This window comes from Scardinius erythrophthalmus (assembly GCF_964197995.2).
Source record: "Scardinius erythrophthalmus genome assembly, chromosome: 21".
NCBI lineage: Eukaryota > Metazoa > Chordata > Actinopteri > Cypriniformes > Leuciscidae > Scardinius > Scardinius erythrophthalmus.
In genome coordinates, this window is record NC_138241.1 from 3,233,578 (window position 1) to 3,255,653 (window position 22,076).

At 39.3% G+C, this 22,076-nt stretch overlaps 1 protein-coding gene across 1 annotated transcript in view; it reads left to right on the forward strand.

Annotated features, from left to right (window-relative positions):
• lrrc1 (leucine rich repeat containing 1) overlaps positions 1 to 22,076 on the forward strand; it is an 82,550-nt gene that overhangs the window by 14,945 nt on the left and 45,529 nt on the right. Inside the window, exons 2-6 of the mRNA XM_081350182.1 lie at positions 11,001 to 11,118; positions 13,896 to 13,974; positions 14,479 to 14,568; positions 21,082 to 21,138; positions 21,250 to 21,313. Coding sequence (XP_081206308.1) covers positions 11,001 to 11,118; positions 13,896 to 13,974; positions 14,479 to 14,568; positions 21,082 to 21,138; positions 21,250 to 21,313 — 408 coding nt within the window. The remainder of the gene's footprint in view (positions 1 to 11,000; positions 11,119 to 13,895; positions 13,975 to 14,478; positions 14,569 to 21,081; positions 21,139 to 21,249; positions 21,314 to 22,076) is intronic.

The following is a 22,076-nucleotide window of genomic DNA, read 5'->3' on the forward strand; positions in this document are numbered from 1 at the left end:
CAGATAGACAACAAACAATACCTGGTCATCGTGGACTATTTCTCCAGATATTTTGAAGTAGCCAAACTGACATCTACAACATCTGGAGCTGTGATTGATCACGTCAAGTCTATCTTTGCTCGTCATGGTATACCTGAAGTGGTCCGCCCAGACAACGGCCCACAATTTGCATCTGAGATCTTCAGACAGTTTGCACAGGATTGGGGGTTTAGTCATGTGACATCCAGTCCCCATTTCCCACAGAGCAACGGGGAGGCGGAGCGCGCTGTGAGGACGATCAAAAGTCTTCTCAAGAAATCCAGCGACCCTTACCTCGCCCTGATGGCCTATCGAGCTGCTCCCCTGGCGAATGGATACAGTCCCACTGAACTTCTGATGGGGAGGAAAATAAGAACGCCAGTTCCTGTCATTCCATCCAAGCTCAACCCAGGGTGCGCAGACATGGATAACCTGAAAAGGACAGAGCTAAGGTACAGACAAAAACTGCGACAGAATTATGACAAAAGACACAGTGCACGCGACATGCCGTTCCTTCAACCCGGTGATCATGTGCGGGTCAAAGATACAGTGGAAAGAGGCACGGTGGTGTCTACTGCCGGCACGCCGAGGTCATACATCATTGAGACGCCCGGGGGCACTCTGCGAAGGAACAGATACCATCTTTCACCAACCCCTGTGGCTCCTGGAGAACCTGCTAACTTAATTGAACCAGCACCCAAGAGCACAGTTCTTGATGACACACACACTCCTGTCACACCCGGAGCACAGTGTGTAGCCAGTCAGCAGTCTCCTGTGTGTGAAAGACGTTTCCCAGCCCGAATAAGGAATCCTCCATCTTACTTAAAAGACTTTGTTCGGTCTTAGGAATGGCACCTGAGTTATGCAGGAGGGCAGGGAGTAGTTGATTGTCGCCAGTTTATGTTATGGATAAAGGTTTACAGAAGCACATGTTCATAGTACTTCACAGCTGAACAGTATGGAAAAAGTTGAGTACCATAAATGTGTGTTATTAATCTTACTGATCTTGATTATCATTTAATGATGGTATGGGTTATATTTTCAGTATAAGTAATCGGAAGAGCCTTCTGTTATAGTTTAGAAATGCTCTTAATGTTATTTTTGCATCTGCACAACGATTATCCTTTGCTCAGAAAGGGGGATGTAGTATCAGGTTAACTAATGGGGTAGGAACCATGTGTAGGTTGTTGTTGTAGGGGGGAACGATAATAAAGCCGTGGGTTCAACGGACGTACAGCTGTGGTCCTTGTGTTAAGCCTCCTATAAAGGTTACAGTGTACCTATAAACCACGTAACAGGTTTGAAAATATTGATTTCTTGATTCTCATTTTAATGAATTGATCTTGATTCTTAAAGGAGTAGTTCACTTCAGAATTAACATTTCTTGATCATTTTCTCTCCCTCACGTCATCCAATATGTTCATGTCTTTCTTTCTTCAGTTGAAAAGGTTTTTGAGGAAAACATTCCAGGATTTTCCTCCATATAGTGACTTTAATGGGGTCCAACGGGTTGAAGGTCTATATGTGAGTTTCAGTGCAGCTTCAGAGTCTCGACACGATCCAGCCGAGGAATAAGAGTCTTATCTAGACAAACCAGCGGACATTTTATAACAAAATAAACATTTATATACTTTTAAACCACAAATGCTGGTCTTGCACTAGCTGCGATGCGCCACACATTACGTAATCAGGTTGAAAGGTCAAGCGTGACGTAGGAGCAAGAACAGACCCAGTGTTTACAAAGAGAACGTGCAAAGATGAAGTCAAACGCCATTTACCAAAAAAATTTAAATAAATAAAAGGTAAAACATCGATGTCGGACGATTTTTGAATTTGGAGGAGAAAATGAGATGGAGTTTTTCACCCTACACTACATTTTCTGCCTACGTCACGAACATGATTACGCAATGTGTGAAGTCGTGGACGTGCAAGACGAGCATTTGTGGTTAAAAGTATATAAATGTTTATTTTGTTATTTAATGGCCGCTGGTTTGTCTAGATAAGACTCTTATTCCTCGGCTGGATCGTGTCGAGACTTTGAAGCTGCACTGAAACTCGCATCTGGACCTTCAACCCGTTGGACCCCATTGAAGACACTATATGGAGAAACATCCTGGAGTGTTTTCCTCAAAATCTTTCGATCTGTTTTCAGTTGATAAATCACAAAAATGACATCAGAAGGAATGCTGAAAGATACAGTACAACGTGCTGAAATGAATCGTCTCATGTAATCATTCAATCTGTGTTTTAATCGCGGAATGACGTCAGTAAAGCAACTTGTAAACAATATGTCCCTCGAGCAGCTGAATTTTGACTAGCTGTAGCTTGTTTATTGAGGATGCAGGACAATCACCTTGTAATGCATTACAGTAATCTAGTCTAGAGGTCATGAATGCATGTACTATCTTTTGTGCATCAGAAATAGATAACATGTTCCAGAGCTTAGTGATGTTTCTGAGGTGGAAAGCTGTTTTTGTAACATAAGAAAGATGAGTTGCTGTGTAATATAACATCCAGGTCTTTAACTGTGGATGATGAAGTAACAGAATCTCTTTGCTTGTAGAAGGATTTACTATGTACAGGTTTTTGGTCCAATAACTAATATTAGTCTTATCTGCATTTAATAGAAGAAAATTACTGGTCATCCAATTATCTTTTTTTTTTTTTTTTTTTAACACACTCTGTCAACTTAGATCATTTAGAGATTTCATCTGGTCGTGATGAAATATAACTGATTATCGTCAAGATAACAGTGGACACTAATGGAAACTAAAACTGGAAACTAACTAACATGTTTTCTAATAATATTATCAAGGACAGCATGAATATTGAAAATAGAAGAGGGCCTAAAACAGAGCCTTGTGGCACTCCGTAAATTACCGACATTAACTTGGATAATTCCCTGTGTAAATAAATAAAATGGTAACTGTCAGATAGGTATTATATAAACCACCTTAATGCCTGTACAATACCAGTGTAATTTAAATGTCAGTAAATGATCTGATCCATTAGCCTGTCTACTAGGGCTGGGAAAAAAATCGATTTGATTTAAAAATCGAGTTGGTAGGTCAAATCGATTCATATTTTCAAAAAATCGATTTTTTAGATTTTTTTTCCTCCCCCTCTTCAGTATAGCGTACAATACATACATTTTGCATTCCCAAATCTTCATTCAGAGTTTCCGTAGCACGCTCCCTGCGGCGCAGCCCTCGATGCTTCACGACTAGCATGTTTAATTTTTTAACGGTCCTCCACGACGACGGCGCGCGAGTGAGTGAGTGAGGGAGAGTGTGTGTTCGCGAGTGAGTGTGTGTGACTGTGTGTGTGTGTGTGTGTGCGCGCGAGAGTGAGTGAGTGAGTGTGTGTGTGTGTGTGTGTGTGAGTGAGTGAGAGTGAGAGAGATAGTGCGTGTATGTGTGCGAGTGTGTGGATGTGTGTGTGTGTGTGTGTGTGTGTAGGCTATATGAGTGAGCTTGTGTATGTGCGAGTGAATGAGTGTGTGTGAGACAGCTCGCGATGACTGGTCGGAAAACAACGTGTAGTCTGACATGTTTCTTGTCCACGACGTGACAAGATTTTTAGGAGTCAAAATCGTGTAATCTGACAGTGACTATTGTAACAGACAAAAAAAAAAATCGATTCGAATCGTAAATCGAGTTTTTTATTAAAAAATCGCAGATTTTTTTAGAGGGAAAAATTGCCCAGCTCTACTGTCTACGTCAGACTTCGTACTTCCGCTCAATTTCATTTCGCTTCTGTACTCAGTCTGAGACAGCGTCATAGCTTTCCGTTTTCCTCCGGCCTGAAAACAGCCGGCCAATCAACGAACAGAGGGCGGGCTGAGAGCCGTGACGTAGACGCTGATTGTACCGTGGATGCGTAGATTTACTTCACATAATCTGCAAAAGTCGTTCACAGCCATGTTCACTCCGGTATTTCGCTCGATGGTTTTTGTTTTCGCATCATACATGTGTTTACAGTGGAAGTTAGATGCGGCTGAGCCGGCACATAACACACGCCATAACCAAACGTCATGTGATTGGCTTACGGGTAACCAATGATTTTAAACTTCAGACAAGCGACCCCCCCGAGAGAGAAAACACTTCTCTATTATGCCATTCCAGACTCTGTCTACAAAGCAAAGCGAAGTAGCAGAGTTTGGTATTACCAGGCTACTGATCCATAGCAGAGAGGCTGATTATCTGTGCACAAAACCTACATTTTGTGCTTTTCCTCACACAAAGCTATTGAATAACTTCAAAGTGCTTGGCAGTGTAATTCAATCATCATCCAGTCTTGTTATATTGTAATGAGAACCTTTGATATTCCTTTTTTGTGTTTAATGGAAGAAAGTAAATAGTACAGGTCAGGGTTGGGACGGCATAAGTGGAATTAATAAGACTTAATTTTTTTATTTAAGAGATCAATTTCTATAAATATCATAGTTTAGTTCTAAATGTCCATGCAAGTTGAGGTATATGAAATTATTTGCACACATTTTTTTTTTTTTTACACTATGATGTCCAAAATTGCTTCCCTTTGTTGTGGCTTCCTGTAAATCACCATGAAGGTCTTCAGATGCTTTGGCAGACTGTGTTTGAAATGTTCTGTGAAACGCAATGCATTTTTCATTTATTGCATGGACCTCAAAGAGCAGTCCGTGTCTGAAGTCAATTTCACACTGTTCTCTGCTGGATGTCCAACACAGTTGTAAATCTTACCTGAATAATCCAAATATATATTTTTTTATCCTCAATCCAAATATATTTGGTGGGTTTTGCCATCAGCCCGCATTATTAGAATTTATTTTTTTAAATAATCGCATTTAATTTGTGTTGAAAAACTACATTACCCATGATGCTGTACAGAAAATTTCCCAATTATAACCAAACCTTTTGTATGTGCGTATTTTGTAATAAACTTTAAATATATTGTTTCAATAGATATGATCAACTTTACATTAATAGTTTTAAATTTCTCCATTGTTTTCCGCAATTTGATTCGCAATGCTTCTTGGGATTGTAGTTCTTCCCCTCATTAAAGCAGTTTAAGTGCATAGTCTTGTACCTTTTATTTTTTTGTGCTGTGATTTACCTGTAAGCTGTTTGTTTTGGTTTCTGCTTCTAACACTTTAGTGAAGACTTTTTTTTTTTAATCCCTAAGGGAAAAAAGAATGAAAAAAAAAAAAACCACTTCCAGAACCAGCGCTGAAAAAGTGGATGGGTATCGGGCACTAATGCACTCTATATGGACACTGAAAAAGCAGGTCCTATTATTGTGAAGCAGAATGGACTCAAACAAGCAAGGTTATGCAAAACATGAAATTTTACACACCAGGACAAAACAATACAATACAAAGTCAGCTTTTGTTGCTCCCACAACAGCAAAATTATTGGGCTCACCAGAACATCACAATGAGATGTTTCGAGCAGCACAGCTCTTCATCAGACAATAAGACAAAGAAATATTGGAGCAATCCACCTTTAATCTAAAGGTATTTAAACTCATTACTAAAACATAATGTTTTTTACATTTACTAATATAGTTATTAACAGTGTTAGGGTAATGTTGTGTAATCACTAATCCGACTGCTTTTTTCAAGTAACTAAAGTGCATTACTTACTAATTTACAACAAATTAGGCTATCTGAGATCCTTTTTTTGTCTTTTTTTATTAACAAACACAAGCAGAGCACAGGTGAGAAAAAGTAATGCAATACATTACTATCCATTAAAAGTACGTAGTAGTATAAATTAGTTACTCTTTTTTAGGGAGTAAAGCATTTTTAAAAGTAACCTTTTCCCAACACTAGTTAATAATATAGCCGTTATACTACAGGGTGGACCATTTATATGGATACACCGTAATAACATGGGAATGGTTGGTGATATTAAAGTCCTGTTTGTGGCACATTAGTATATGTGAGGGGGCAAACTCCTCAAGATGGGTGGTGACCATGACATATACTAATGTGCCACAAACAGGACTTTAATATCACCAACCATTCCCATGTTATTACGGTGTATCCATATAAATGGCCCACCCTGTATATTATAATATATACTATAATTGGTCATCATGTTGTCTAACTTGCGCATCTCAGACTGTGCAGATAATAAAAATGAATTCTCTTTCATGTCTCCCTGCGCCTAAACGGACTAATTCACTCAGATTTAACTCAAAATGCCCTTTGTGAGTATCCGAGTAAACCTATTCGGTCATGTCGTAAGTGAACAGTAGAGAAAGAACGCATGTGTATCATTATATTGGATCCGTGCATTAGTCTTAAAGCGACAGTAGCCTAATATTCCTGATGCTGTCTGTATTTTAATATTAATCAAAATACAAAAGACAAGAAATCACTCTCTGCTCTTCACTGAATAACGTTTCTGTAATTTTAATAAGTATTAACCTTTAATTTGTACAGTGAAGATTATATGCAGTGTTATTTTACATTTTGATTACTTTATTCAGTTTCTGTTCTTGAAAACTACTGTTAGACCTTCATTTGTATCTTTGTTCTTTTGTATTTATTTATTTGTGCTATTACTTGTAGTTTAATTATTTGTTCTTGTTTTATTAACGACTGTTTACTTGTCTTTAATAATCTTTGAAATTTACATTAGTAGTTTTAGCTGTGGGATCGCAATTGAAATTGAGAATTGTTAAATTTTGCTGGTATCAAAAATGTTGGGTGTCATAACCTTATTTATTACAATACAAGGATACATGGGTAAAAAAAAAAAACTATTTTATTCTTTTCTTGAATTAATTTAATCGAATTGAGATCTTGAGAATCGGAATCGAGTCGGGACATCTGAATCGATACCCAGCCCTAGAAAAGATCACAAAGGCGACAGGTAAATGCCGTTAATATTAGCATTCTGTATGTGAGTTCATGGAGTAAGTATATGTAAAGTGTGTGTTGCTGGCAGTTCCTATTGTGCCGGGTTAGACCGAGTCTCGTTGTATCCGTTGGGTTCTGCTGCCAGGCCAGTAGATGGCGATGAAACACGACTGAACACGTAATACCATGTGCATGATGTCATCGTCTCCAGAGATTCACATTTTTGTTGTTTACATGGAGACCATTTTCAAAAACTTGCACCTTGAAACCCTGTTTCAAAAGCTTGTGTTTTCAGGAACCCAAAACACTGTTGTTGTGTAAATGAACGGCCAAAACGCATAAAAAGTTTTATGTTTTTACTTGAAAACAGTGTCGTGTAAACAGCTTTAGTTCCGCCCAAAAAGTGTTCCAATAACTCAAATCTTCCCAAGCTCATGTGGTACGAATACACTAAAAAGCGGGAAAGTTATATCATCTCTATCTTTTCTTTTTTTCTTTCTTTTTTTGGGCTAGCAGAAGTTCTGAATGGCCGGTAACTTAAAGATTTAGTAGCCAAATTGGACGAGGAGTGAAGTTTGAAAAGTTAATTTCAAACCCTGATTATATTCACTTATATTCACTATTCGCGCCGATTGCCAACAAAACACAGGCATTTGATGTTACTTTGTTACTGCCTGCAATTCCGACTCATGACCGAGATATTTTATCGCTGGAACCGCTCCATCTTTCATTTTCAAACGATCTGCAAATCCCGTGTCGAACTGGGCCTTGTTTATTAAACACCTGTCACCGAAATGCCGGGAAGAAACAAACACACTTGCACAACTCCGTTGCTGACCCGGAAAAACACACTGCATCCACTGTTCTCCTAACGCTGGTTCTTTGGGAAGCTGAATAAGGTTATCTTTCCCTCACAGCCAAAAACACACTTCTTTGTGTTTAGTTCTAACTGTCCATGCACTTCTTTGTACGCTGTTGATTTCGTGTTCTAAAAACAAAATGGCAGCGCTGCCGACGGCTTCCGTAACCCGAACGAAGCCCGTTGATGGACGTTGCTCTCGCTCTCGCTCTGGTTGATGTGTGTGTGTGTGTGTGTGTGTGTGTGTGTGTGTGTGTGTGTGTGTGTGTGTGTGTGTGCTCTTCCGGGCGATGTGCCCATACAAGGAATTACGCCCTTTATGACATCATACAGGGCCATACTCGGAAAAAACTTTCCGAAACTTATGCGAATCCTGAAGGAGTGTGTTTGGCACAGAAAAACCCATCAGATGTCCAAATTATTTCAAATTATTTAAGAAACTTTATATTTAGCATGAGAATCCAACTCTTTAACAGTGTTAAGTAAGGGATAATGTACATCCAGCCGGTTGTTACCTCGGAATAAACCCATCAGGGTGATCAGGATCAGGTCGTCATCAGCGTTTATTCTGAGAGAACCACCGGCTGGATGTACATTATCCCGCTTATTACGCGGACAAGTTGCCACATAAGTAAATAATTAGACATGAAATATTGATCTGAGTTGAAATATTTTATTAAGTCTTTAAACGCAAAGCATCCACGGAGAGAGCAATTTCAGCGGCGAGATCAAACTAGACGGACATTTAAGAGATACGGTTTACAGTCATAACACTTATTACACATCATTTCAACACATAAATAATGATGGAGATAAGAGATTTCAGATTAAACTGTTTTAAAATTGTACCTGTTTGTATCTCATAATCCAACAGTGTACAAAACAAAAGTCACAAAATGGCCGCCGCTGCGTTTGTATGAAACGAGAGAGAGTGAGTCCACGATACTGGATGGCATAATTAAATAAATGTACACAAAATATTGATTTTTAATATTTTATTAGCTCACCAAATGCAAACCTTCCACAAAGAAAATCTGGTCCTAGCGCTGTTGACTTCAGTGACCGGGGTGAGCCTGTGTTTCTGTTCTCAGAGGTCGTTATTTGGGAATAACACACCGCTGGATGGCGCGATTGACCAATCAGAATCAAGTATTCCACCGAGCCGTGTAATAATAAGTCAGAATGCATGAAATAGCATTAGAAATCCGCTTTAATAGAATCATTGGAAGCGGAACCAGAATGCTACATTTCTTAATGATTCCCTTTGTCTGTGTAATTAAGGATGGAAAAAGTTTGTCTGTAAGGTTTGAATACGACAGGATCAGCTTGAATACAAACATTTCTTGAAGTTGAACACATGCAGGAAGTTGCTGAAGAGAAGCTGTTAGTCTCCGAAGGCCTCCATCTGATTGTGCTGTTTTATGGGGTGCTTACATGCAGTTTTCCCAGCATCCTCCATGGTGCCAGCGAGAGGTGGGAGGAACTCAACAAGTAGGTCAGAGACACATGAATAGCAGATTACATCACAGAGAGCCTCACACTGAGCTGCTTTTGCCAGGCCACTGGACATTAGTAATTGCTAACCGTTTTAACTAGTTTTGTGTCTTTGTGTGAATTGATTGTGGGACACTCGGTTGGGTTTGTACCACGTTTGCATGGGGAGTTTCTTGTATTTCTAGACCAGCACATCAACAATACTCAAATATGAGTCAGTAGAGCATCAGAATTACCCATAATGCATAGGGAATGTTCAGAATATCATACTCTCATGTACCGCTCTTTACTATTTCTGCAGTTGTAGTATAGTAATGTTCTGTGTGCAAGGAATAACCCACTACATGTGCAGCGTACTGCGTGAACCCCACAATGCATTGCACTCGACTTGACCTACAATGTTTTGTTTCACAATATTGATCAGGGAATGTAAAGTCATTTACATGCTAAGTGTTATGGTTATGAGACGACGATGACAACTTGTTCCCTTTATTATAAATAAAAAAAAAAGTCTGTATTAAACGGTGTGTACTGCCTAATATTCATTATTATTATTCATGTTTCCGTCCAAAGTTGTCAATTAAACTTGTGTGGAAAATTGTAATATTAAATCAAATAAATCCATCTCATGTTTCCACCATTTCCATCCCATGTTTTCATCCCATAAGTCTTTTATGTGGATGTTATGGTTTTTGGGCGCATTTTGGCATTTCCATCATCTTTTTTAATTCAATAAGCTGGAGATAGTTCAGCCAAAATATTTAAATTACGGCATCATTTATTCACCCTCGTTATTCCAAACCTGTATACAAGTCTTCTGCAGAACACAAAAGATATTTTGAAGAATGTTGGGGACACATTTTAATATTAATAAATGTGTTTTAAACTACTATGTACTAACAGTTTAATGAATAATTAGATACAATGCACTTATGTTTTACAATATACTTAAATAAATAAATAAAAACCTGCTTGTGCTGTAAACCTATCCACACCAGCAAACCTGTCCTAACCTTACCCGCATTCCCCTCAAAACTATATATATATAGCCTATATATATATATGTATTTCAAATGTAAGCTACTTTTTTATACATAAGTGCATAGTAGTTAAAGAATCATAATATAAAGTAGGACTAATGGTGGTAACAGTTTTGGTCACCATTGACTTCTTTGTATGAAAAAAAATAAAACAATCTGAAAAGTCCAACAGTTTGGAAACACATGAGAGTGAGAGAATGACAGAATTTTAATTTTTGGGAGATCTGACCCTTTAAAGGTCATCGCATTACACAAACACTAGTCCTTCAATCATACAATATATAACACAACTTGTTAGTTTTGGTTCCTTGCCACTGTCACCTTTGGCTTTCGGCTTGCTTAGTTGGGGACATTTAACATTTAATATTCAACATTATTATTGATCTGCCTGCATTGACACCGTTATATGAGAACTGAACTGAGCTGGACGATGACGGTTTTCTCCAGAGCGGCTGTACAGATAAATTAACTAAATTAATAACATTTTACAACAGAAATGAACCATCACTGAACTTACTTAAGCTGGACTAAGATGCTGTTTTCTTCTAGATCTGCTGTACAGCAGAAACAAACTTTGTTGCTTTATTTTCCTGTTATCACTGTAAATATGCTTTGAAACAATCCATATTGTAAAAAGCGCTATATAAATAAAGGTGACTTGACTTGACAACAATATTGCACCATGTATTGATGACTGTGTGTCGCTAATCTGAACTAATTGTTGTTTCTTTCTCTGTTTCAGCCATTTTTCAATTTGACTAGGCTTAGAAAACTTGGCCTGAGCGACAATGAGATCCAGCGGCTGCCGGGGGATATAGCGAACTTCAACCTGCTCGTAGAGCTCGACATCTCCAGGAACGGTGAGGAGCTCTCTGGTCTATCAGACCACTGTTTAATTACTGTACGTGTGTGAGAAACTTTGGCCTCGTGTGTGTCTTGCCCTTCCCACACGCTCCCAGCATACGCCCAACATATTTCAGCTGCTGGTTTTCTGTGCTCAGCAATTACACGACATTTCAGCGCCGGTCATAGTAATTCCCAGCGTATCCACGCCCGAAATTTAGTTTTCGTTTTGGCTATTTTTACTGTATTTGTTCAAGCGCCATTTTTAAAACTAGACTTCATGGTTTGTGGTGTCTCGTGGTTTTAAATGCACTGAGATATTTCATAAAAAGCTTATAATTCTGCCATCATTTACTCTCCTTCATGTCTCTCTTAACCTGTATGACTGACTTTCTTCTATGAACACCCAGAGAGGATATTTCAAAACATTAATTGTTGTTTTTATGGTTCATGCAATGAAAGTCGATGGGGTCTAATATTGATTTGGCCCCAATGTTCTTTAAAAATATAGTCAAACCAAAATGTATTCAAACACCTTCAACATTATCACAGGTTATTCACTATAGTTTAGAAAATGGTAATAAAATATGAGCAGAACTCAGTTGATATTTGACTGGTTTTGTCCGTCCTTCTGTTAGACTGTCTCACACATGAATTATGTTGAATATCTGTCAGCTGTTAAATTTAACTACACAATTAGATAATGCCAGTTTAGCTCAACCAATCACCAAGCAATGCTTCATTGTGTTCAGTCTGTGTGTAAAAAGAGCATTAGCAATTAAAGAAAACACACTTCAGCAAAACATGATCAGCTCAAAGTGTCTGAATCATTTTTGCTCCCAAATTGTTATAAATGTCACTGGTAGTCTCTGTATGAGGAATTTTTGGGTATAATATGTCACAATTTACTGTATTTTGCTATCCTCGCTCACAGAAATGAACTATAGTGTCCTGCACACACTGGTAAAAAAATATCAAACATTATATCTGGTGTCAATAATTTTTGGTTTGACTGTGTATATATATATTTGGAATGACATGAGCGTGAATAAATGACAGAACGACCGAATTTTCATTTTTGGGTGAACTGTCCCTTTAAGAGCAGTGTATGCTCTCACCTGGGAAGTGCCTGCCATATAAATTGACATCATATTCTAGTTGAACTCTGATCTCTCTTAGTTACGGCACATTTTTATGGCAGGCACATAAATTATTGAAATATTGGCTATTTTCCAAACCGTTGTGAGCTACTTTGCTGTCCACTGCACACATAGCAACAACCAGAGCGCAACAGTTGGCTTCTGAAAGTACAAATCCCATTCAGTTTCTCTATGGGCGTTTGACTTTGAAAAAAACGTATAAAAACGGACCTCCTGTGAGCTGTGAGGTCGTCGATCGATGGGATATGCTTATGTTGAAGCTGTCAGACCACATTAGTTTAACTAATTGTTAATTTAATCATGTTCAGCATTGAAATTCCTGATGAAAACTCAGATTACAACATTTTACAAGAAAAGATATTTTTCACTGATCTGGAGCGCTTTGATCTAGAACGTTAGATCTTTACATGTTTCTCTTTCTTGAAAAAAGAGAAGGTTTTGACAAGGCTCTGGGCCTTGTTTTAAATTATTTTTTTCTGTTGTTGTCGTTGTACGATCAGGATGTGACGGTTGGTCGGTTTGGTTTTGGTCCCGCCCCTCCTCCACTGTGATTGGACGGCTGGGTAAAAAGTGACAGTGATAAGCATAGACATAATATAGAGAAAGTGTAGCGGTCAATAGGGCGTCTATCTCTATATTATGTCTATGGTGATGAGCGTGAAATGCTGCTGATATTTTAAATATGTTGCGCTCTCATAGAAAACAATTGAAATAATACGCTGGCCTCAGGAAATGCTTTTTTTAGTGGACATTGCTGACCACTTAACATGAAGCACTGCGAATGACATAGTTTCCCAATGCTTTCAAACTCCTTAAAGTCCCCCTGTAGTGAAAATCAAGCTTTTAATGTTGTTTATATGTCTATGTGGTGTTTTTAATATGCTTTAAGACAAAGCATGTGTAAATTCATGAGTCGACAGCATTGCTGAGTATTTTCTCCTTAAAACTGCAGTGAACCAAAGACAGTCTCAAACACACGCTTTGAAATCGCTGGTGTTTCTGACGTCACAAACTACCTTGTAACCAATCAGATCAACGTGTGATCGTCAACCAGTGGATCTCTGAGCTGAGTGAGTGAGTGGAGGCGGGGCTCATTTGCATATTCATAGAACCACGCATACTAAATGAGCCAAGGGTGTCGAGTTACATTCAAGATATTTTAAGACATGAAGACTTTTTTCAAGGAAAAAACGTTTAAATATGTCATTTTAATGATCAAAGGTGAGTTTTAAAAGATAAAATTGACTACGGGGGACTTTAAATATGTGTATAGATCGCAATAAACAAATGTGCTTTATATTTAATCAATCAATTTATATCAATAGGTCACTCTTGTTTTTAATAGGGTTGCCCCCTAATGTTCGATTAAACGTTAGTCTGCAAGATGTGGTTTTGTAGATAAAATTGAATTTGTTAAAAAGAAAATCCACAAGAATTGGTGAAGTCGTGCAGTGACAGATCACCAACAACGCTCTACGAAGTACAAAAATATAAAATGTTGAGCTAGATGGGGAAATGATATCTCTGCCTTCATGTTGGAAGTGTCCCAATGATGCCTTAAATTGGGCAGCTCTCGAGGTTTTGTTTTTTATTGTTGTAAGTGTATTACATCTGTTTCCTCTTTTTCCTCACAGACATTATGGAACTCCCTGAAAGCATTTCATACTGTAAAACCCTCCAAGTAGCAGATTTTAGCGGAAATCCTTTGACAAGGTAATTGATGTGCATTTCATATTCTGATTCTGCATAACTACGGACATATAATTTTAAAAAGCCTAATATATGCTGTTTTATTGCATAAAATATTATAAAATATATGATTACTTGCATTGGGCCTGGGTGCTTCTTTAAACGAGTCTTAATTGCATGTGTAATTCACCACACAAAATATGGTTTATTGACGATATCCTAATAGCCGTGCTGTGCTTGACAGGTCATGCGTTATGCATTAGCACTGGATCCAGTGGCCCAGTTTGCCAGTTTGTTCCCCATTTTGCTGGATTATACAATGCTTGACATCTGTTGTATTCTCTGGTTAATGTTTTACCAAACCACCATATGGCTTAGTTTACTGGCAGATCTTTCTTGTTTAGCATTTTTTGTTCATGATTAATGTTGTCATTAATAGAGAGTAGTGAGTGATCATGTCAGTTATTTTTCTATCTGTCATTCCCGGTGTGAACTGTGAGTTTTATGTTTGTTTTTGTTTTGTTTCAGGTTGCCAGAAAGTTTTTCGGAATTACAGAATTTAACATGCCTTTCCATCAATGACATTTCTTTACAAGCACTTCCAGACAACATCGGAAAGTAAGTGTTTTTCTCTCCTCTGTTGAGCATCTTTCAGCTGCAATCCAGTTTTTCATGCACTCTCGTTTGTTTGCAATCTATAGAGGGATATTTTCTCTTATGATATCAGCAGGGTTTGATTTATATGGACTCACTTCATTTACTGTTATCCACTCTAGTCGTGACGTCTTACTTCCCTGTATTGCTTTTGTAGGACACTTACTGTATCGGTATCTCTGCTCTGAATAGCTACTGTAATAATCATCCCATGATGATCTAAAACGATGACTCTGATCTCAGAAAGTTGATCCACATTTTCAAATCAGTTTCGTTAAAGGCCCCCTGAAATCAACATTTTAAGTTTTTAGCTTTTAGTATGAATATGTTAGCCTTATGGTTATGAATAAGCTGATGTGTTCCAAAACAATGACAAAATTCACATTTAAAACTTACAGTCTCTCACTTCCGCTAATATAGATCACAGATTTTTATGACATCATCCTGGACTTTAGCTTCTCATCACATCTTCTGTCCAATCAAATGCTCTCTAGAATCTGAAGCTCCGCCCCCTGTGCTATAAACGCCACCTGGCCAAAGCGACTGTTGACACGTCACAGAGCAATAGGGGTTGGAGTGTGTGTTCGTTTGCTCAAACGCTCATGTTTTATTCTGTTTTCCAACTGTACGTTGGTTAAGAATAAACAGTCACAACAGACTGGACCATCTGGCCAATCAGAGCAGAGTAGACCAATCACAACAGACTGGACCATCTGACCAATCAGAGCAGAGAAGACCAATCACAACAGACTGGACCATCTGACCAATCAGAGCAGAGTAGACCAATCACAACAGACTGGACCATCTGACCAATCAGAGCAGAGTAGACCAATCACAACAGACTGGACCATCTGGCCAATCAGAGCAGAGAAGACCAATCACAACAGACTGGACCATCTGACCAATCAGAGCAGAGTAGACCAATCACAACAGACTGGACCATCTGACCAATCAGAGCAGAGTAGACCAATCACAACAGACTGGACCATCTGACCAATCAGAGCAGAGTAGACCAATTACAACAGACTGGACCATCTGACCAATCAGAGCAGAGTAGACCAATCACAACAGACTGGACCATCTGGCCAATCAGAGCAGAGAAGACCAATCACAACAGACTGGACCATCTGACCAATCAGAGCAGAGTAGACCAATCACAACAGACTGGACCATCTGACCAATCAGAGCAGAGTAGACCAATCACAACAGACTGGACCATCTGACCAATCAGAGCAGAGTAGACCAATTACAACAGACTGGACCATCTGACCAATCAGAGCAGAGTAGACCAATCACAACAGACTGGACCATCTGGCCAATCAGAGCAGAGAAGACCAATCACAACAGACTGGACCATCTGACCAATCAGAGCAGAGTAGACCAATCACAACAGACTGGACCATCTGACCAATCAGAGCAGAGTAGACCAATCACAACAGACTGGACCATCTGACCAATCAGAGCAGAGTAGACCAATCACAACAGACTGGACCATCTGACCAATCAGAGCAGAGAAGACCAATCACAATAGACTGGACCATCTGGCCAATCAGAGCAGAGTAGACCAATCACAACAGACTGGACCATCTGACCAATCAGAGCAGAGAAGACCAATCACAATAGACTGGACCATCTGACCAATCAGAGCAGAGTAGACCAATCACAACAGACTGGACCATCTGGCCAATCAGAGCAGAGAAGACCAATCACAACAGACTGGACCATCTGACCAATCAGAGCAGAGTAGACCAATCACAACAGACTGGACCATCTGACCAATCAGAGCAGAGTAGACCAATCACAACAGACTGGACCATCTGACCAATCAGAGCAGAGTAGACCAATCACAACAGACTGGACCATCTGACCAATCAGAGCAGAGAAGACCAATCACAATAGACTGGACCATCTGGCCAATCAGAGCAGAGTAGACCAATCACAACAGACTGGACCATCTGGCCAATCAGAGCAGAGTAGACCAATCACAATAAACTGGACCATCTGGCCAATCAGAGCAGAGTAGACCAATCACAACAGACTGGACCATCTGACCAATCAGAGCAGAGTAGACCAATCACAACAGACTGGACCATCTGACCAATCAGAGCAGAGTAGACCAATCACAACAGACTGGACCATCTGACCAATCAGAGCAGAGTAGACCAATCACAACAGACTGGACCATCTGACCAATCAGAGCAGAGAAGACCAATCACAATAGACTGGACCATCTGACCAATCAGAGCAGAGTAGACCAATCACAACAGACTGGACCATCTGGCCAATCAGAGCAGAGTAGACCAATCACAACAGACTGGACCATCTGGCCAATCAGAGCAGAGAAGACCAATCACAACAGACTGGACCATCTGACCAATCAGAGCAGAGTAGACCAATCACAACAGACTGGACCATCTGACCAATCAGAGCAGAGTAGACCAATCACAACAGACTGGACCATCTGACCAATCAGAGCAGAGTAGACCAATCACAACAGACTGGACCATCTGGCCAATCAGAGCAGAGTAGACCAATCACAATAAACTGGACCATCTGGCCAATCAGAGCAGAGCAGCTCTCAGAAAGGCGGGGTTTAGAGAGACTGAGGGTTTACACGTAGGTGGCTATTTTCATAAACGGACATTTCACCCCTCTTCGTTTTCAAAAATAACATCGTGCACACGAACCTGTGTATATGCTGTCAAGAGCATGCCAAACCTGTAGGTGGCAGTGTAACGAGAAGCTCAAGCCCACCTTAGCCAATCAGAATCCCGAAAATAGTCACATTCTGTGACGTCGTTAACTAAAACTCCGGTTTTCTCTGTTTACATGCAAACAAAGATTTTCAAAATCTCCACTCTGGCCGGAGTTTTTAGAAAGAATCGGTTTCATTGGCGAATCCTCCGTTTGCGTGTAAACGAAGGGCGCAAACGAAGGGAAATGTCTCCGTTTTTCAAAATAACCATGTACGTGTAAACGGGGCCTGAGAGAAAAGAGCTGATGCTGCAGTGGAGATTATGAGAAAATCAAATAGTTTTTTTTTTTTAACTTGGATGTGTGTAAGCCTGTTGTAGGAGACTCCAAAACAACATCAGCAGCCTAATAGCACAATAGGGGCACTTTAAAAAAAATCATCCTCAGGGATATTTCTAAAATGTTCACTGAGACTTCCAGTCAGTGTTTTTTGTAGTTTAGTCTTAGTCGAGGTTTGTCTGTATCTCCTTATCTGCTCCATGACACAGTTTTTATCTCCATGACGACGTATTGTTTCCTAAAAACAGTGCGCATGCTGTGAGTGGCTCGGCCTGATGTTAATATCTCCTCAGCATTGACTCCTGAGTAACTTGGACTTCATTCAGATTGAAATCTGGGAAGCGTCTGGGTAACCTTTGTCTTCTCTCCCTTGTGTGATTCCATGGCTCTCTTCATTTCCGGAGTAATTTCCTCTTCCGTCCCTGCCTGTCGTCCCTGTCTCTGTCTGACACTGCTGAAAGTGTCTAGAAATCCTCTGATTATTCATTTCATGAACAGTGAGTTGATTTTCCATGTAAATGCCCGTTCACACGAAGGACGATAAAAGAGCAGCAGATTACACACCATAACTATAATGACAGAGGAGCGATATCGTTAGAATCTATTTCACAGTGATTTTTTTCCAGCTGATGAATAATAAAATAATGGACAGCCAATCAGAATCCGTCCTGCTTTAAAGAGCTCGAGTGTTTAAAGAGACAGACGACAAAACTGCAGCGCGCTAATAATGAACAGAACGATACTGTGTGGTGTTCAGGGCCGACTGGGACATTTTCAGGCCAACACATCTCACACTTGTCCAGGCCAAGTCAAATGTATTGGCTTGGGCATTATGGACATTTGGGGTGAATTTGTGCCTGCCTTTTATATATTTATGTAAAAAAAAAAAAAAAAATGCCAGTTTTAGTCAAAGAACCATCCAAACCATAACCGTAAACACAATCATAATGCCTGAAAGAGGAATTAAAGAGGTTTCCTTTTTCTTGTCGACGGTTTAATCTGAGTTTATGGAGAGAGAAGAGGCCGAACGACTCCAGGTTTTAAAGAGATCAATCCCAGAATGCTTAACACTGCCTTATGATCTTTACGCTCTCAGTGAACACACCTCAGTCACACACACGTCACACAACGGTGTGAATACACAGCAGAAACATCACTGCGCATCAATGCCAACATTTCCCCCAATGGTGGCAGAAAGTTATTATTACTGCGCTATCCAAAGGCTTTAGTTTGTGGAATATTCGCTTCAGCCTCGACCAATAATCCTCTTTCATTCTCTCCGTTTTCATTTCAGGAGACAAACCTGATTAATGTGTGTGTGTGTGTGTGTGTGTGTGTGTGTGTGTGTGTGTGTGTGTGTGTGTGTGTGTGTGTGTGTGTGTGTGTGTGTGTGTGTGAGTTTAGCTGTCTGTGTAGCCTTGAGCTGCAGACGTCTGAAAGCGTGCTGAACCCTCGGCCCTTCTGCGCTTTGATTAAATTTCCGTAGGGTTATAGTGACGAATCCCAGCGTTTCCCGTCCTCTGAATCGAGCCGGCCGACCGACGAGGTCACACACACACACACACACACTTTCCTCTTACTTTCTCATTTGTTTTTGGATCAGTCCACTGAAAAATGAAAACCTTTAACCCTGAAAGTTGTTTTTCTAGAAATGCGAGTTTTTATCTCTGAACGACTGGCTCATGTTGGGTTTGAACGGGGAAGTGCTGCTTAATTTGGTGTCGTTATTGTTTTTAAGAACAGATGAGGTTTTAAATAGCAGAAATCCCCCCCGAGGCCTTGGAGTAAATCAACTGGACTGTGTTTGGGTCACGCTGACGACACTAGATTGCTATCTCAGGATGTGTGTATGTACTTCCCTCAACGCCTCGCCCCTGATAGATGAACCTTATCCTTATTTTTTAACAGGAGATGATGAATAGGCCTGTGTTGATGCAAAGATACAAAGAAAAGCACAACAAGTGATTTGGAAACTGAAATGTATATGTGAAAATGGATGCATCATGAGCCATATTGGTGTCCTTTTAATAGATTTATTTTATTATTTATTATTTTATTTAATAGCCTAATTTAATAGTCTTTATGTGGAATTGGGAGCAGCTTTGTGTTGTGTGTTTAACTCGTCTCTCTTAACCCTCTGGTGCTCTTCGGTCATTTTTGACCGGAAAAATGTACATTTGTTACATTACATTTTTTTTCTTCTTCATCAGGATGGTACAAAATTTGGTAAAGGTTTTGTCACTTTCTATGTATACACGAAGAACAGGTTAAATGATCCTGATTAAAATAGTCTCACTTGTGCTCCTCATGGTCAAAAATGAGCGCATTGGAAATGAATGGCAGACGAATTTCATCTAGTGGAAACTTTTGGTACTGCGGCCAAACAACATCTGACTGAAAGGCCTTTTTTTTAACACAACTTGTTTATATTTATGGTTTTGATTTTCTCACAGTTTTACAGCAAAACATGTTTTTGAAAATATTTCTTTCATATAAAAATTGAAAAAAATAGTATTTGTGCACATTTTTCACAACAATAAATGTAAAATTCTGTAACTTTTAAGTCGACTTTTTGAAACCTTTTCACTTCAGGAATAATCTGCCTCGTGTTGTCTTTGAAAAGAGATCTAACTTCAGTCTGTCGCTCTAAAGCATTCAAGATATATTCAAAAAAGTGAATAAATGGATTTTAAATACAGCCTAAATATAATTTAGTTCCATAAAATCCCCTAAAAATACAAAATATTAAATAAGAAACATTATCAAACTAAAATATAGTACATTCATTTCATTGAAATAAAAAATTTCTTTTCACTCATTTTTGACCGACACACCAGAGGAACCATTCTGCCCCTTTACAGTCTTGATGTTGTTTCAGGCGCTTCTAGAACAGATTTTCCTGCTTGAATGTTGATTATTTTCCTCATATTTCCTCATATTCTCCATTGTTGCGGCTCCTCTCTTCCCAGTCTGTCAGTAACGCTCTGTTTTTCTTCCTGTCTCTATGAAGCCCCTCCTTCTGAAAAGCACACTGCGCTCTGATTGGTCAGCTGGATCAGTGTGTTGTGATTGGTCGAGCGCTTTGAGTGTGTTTGGGAAATGTCCCGCCCCTTACCATAACCGCCAGTTTAACACACTACTAACTAACTCAACCAGGCCCCGCCCCTTTATTCTGCGTATGAATTATTATGATGAGGAATATTGTGACGTGTTCGTTCCCGGAAGAAACTCAAGACTACAATGGAGGCGTTTCAGGAGTTCAGAAACACTGACACTGATATAGAGAAGAACTGGAGCTTTTTCATGATCTAACAGCAACATTACACACTAAACACAGATGAACATGGGAACAAGCTTCATTCGTCCTATATGTGGCTTTACATTTTAAGTTTAAATGTACACATATACATAATAACTATGCAATGTTTATCTGTTTTCATCTAGCCTCTGTAACTTGGTATCACTGGAACTCAGAGAGAACTTGCTGACATATTTACCAGAGTAAGTGCACACCTCACAATGCTATGTGTGTGTTTTAGTACGTGTGTGTGTGTGTGTGTGTGTGCGTAAGTCAAAAGCAAATTAATGTTTATTCCATTTTGTTTCAATCAGGTCTCTGTCTCAACTTCAGAAACTTGAAGAACTGGATGTAGGAAGCAATGAACTGTATAATCTGGTAAGTGTTGAGAGATTCACAACATGCTTTAAAATGACTATAGAATAGATGATGATGATAATAATGTCTTTGGCTACACAAGGCTTGGATTATGTCAGCTGTCACGCCATCTCTGGATTATTGGGCTGAATATGATGGTCACATTTAATCCTATAGTCAAAAGAAAAAATTAAGTTTATTTTGCATGAAGACATATATGAAACTTACGCACACACGCACGCACGCACACACACACACACACACACACACACACACACACACACACACACACACGTACAAAAGTTTGCATACACCTTGCTGAATCTGTGAAATGTTAAGGGATCGTACAAAATGAGTTTTAACAGTCACTTGTCGCCACCTAGAGGCCAAACAGTGTAATCGATAAATGCGTTATTTAAAGCGCCAAGCTTCTATCAAAAGCTGATTTACTCTGTTGATCAATATCGTAGACATCAGTGTTTATATTTTAACCTTAAACTCTTATCCAATTACTTCTATGATGATATGAACTATTATAGATATATATAATAGCTATATATCAGCAGCGCGAGGGCTTTCAGTGCGTTCAGTCTCACGTCTCTTCCACGCGTCAGCTTGGGATATTACGTCAATCAACACTCATAGATAACGACACATTTCATCCTAACTTCTGTGAACCTCGTCTATAAGCAAGGACAAAAATAAAGCAATTTAATTTGACTTCATATCGATTCTGGAATAAAATCAATCAATTTTGAAATCGTTTAAAAACATTGCGATAGCT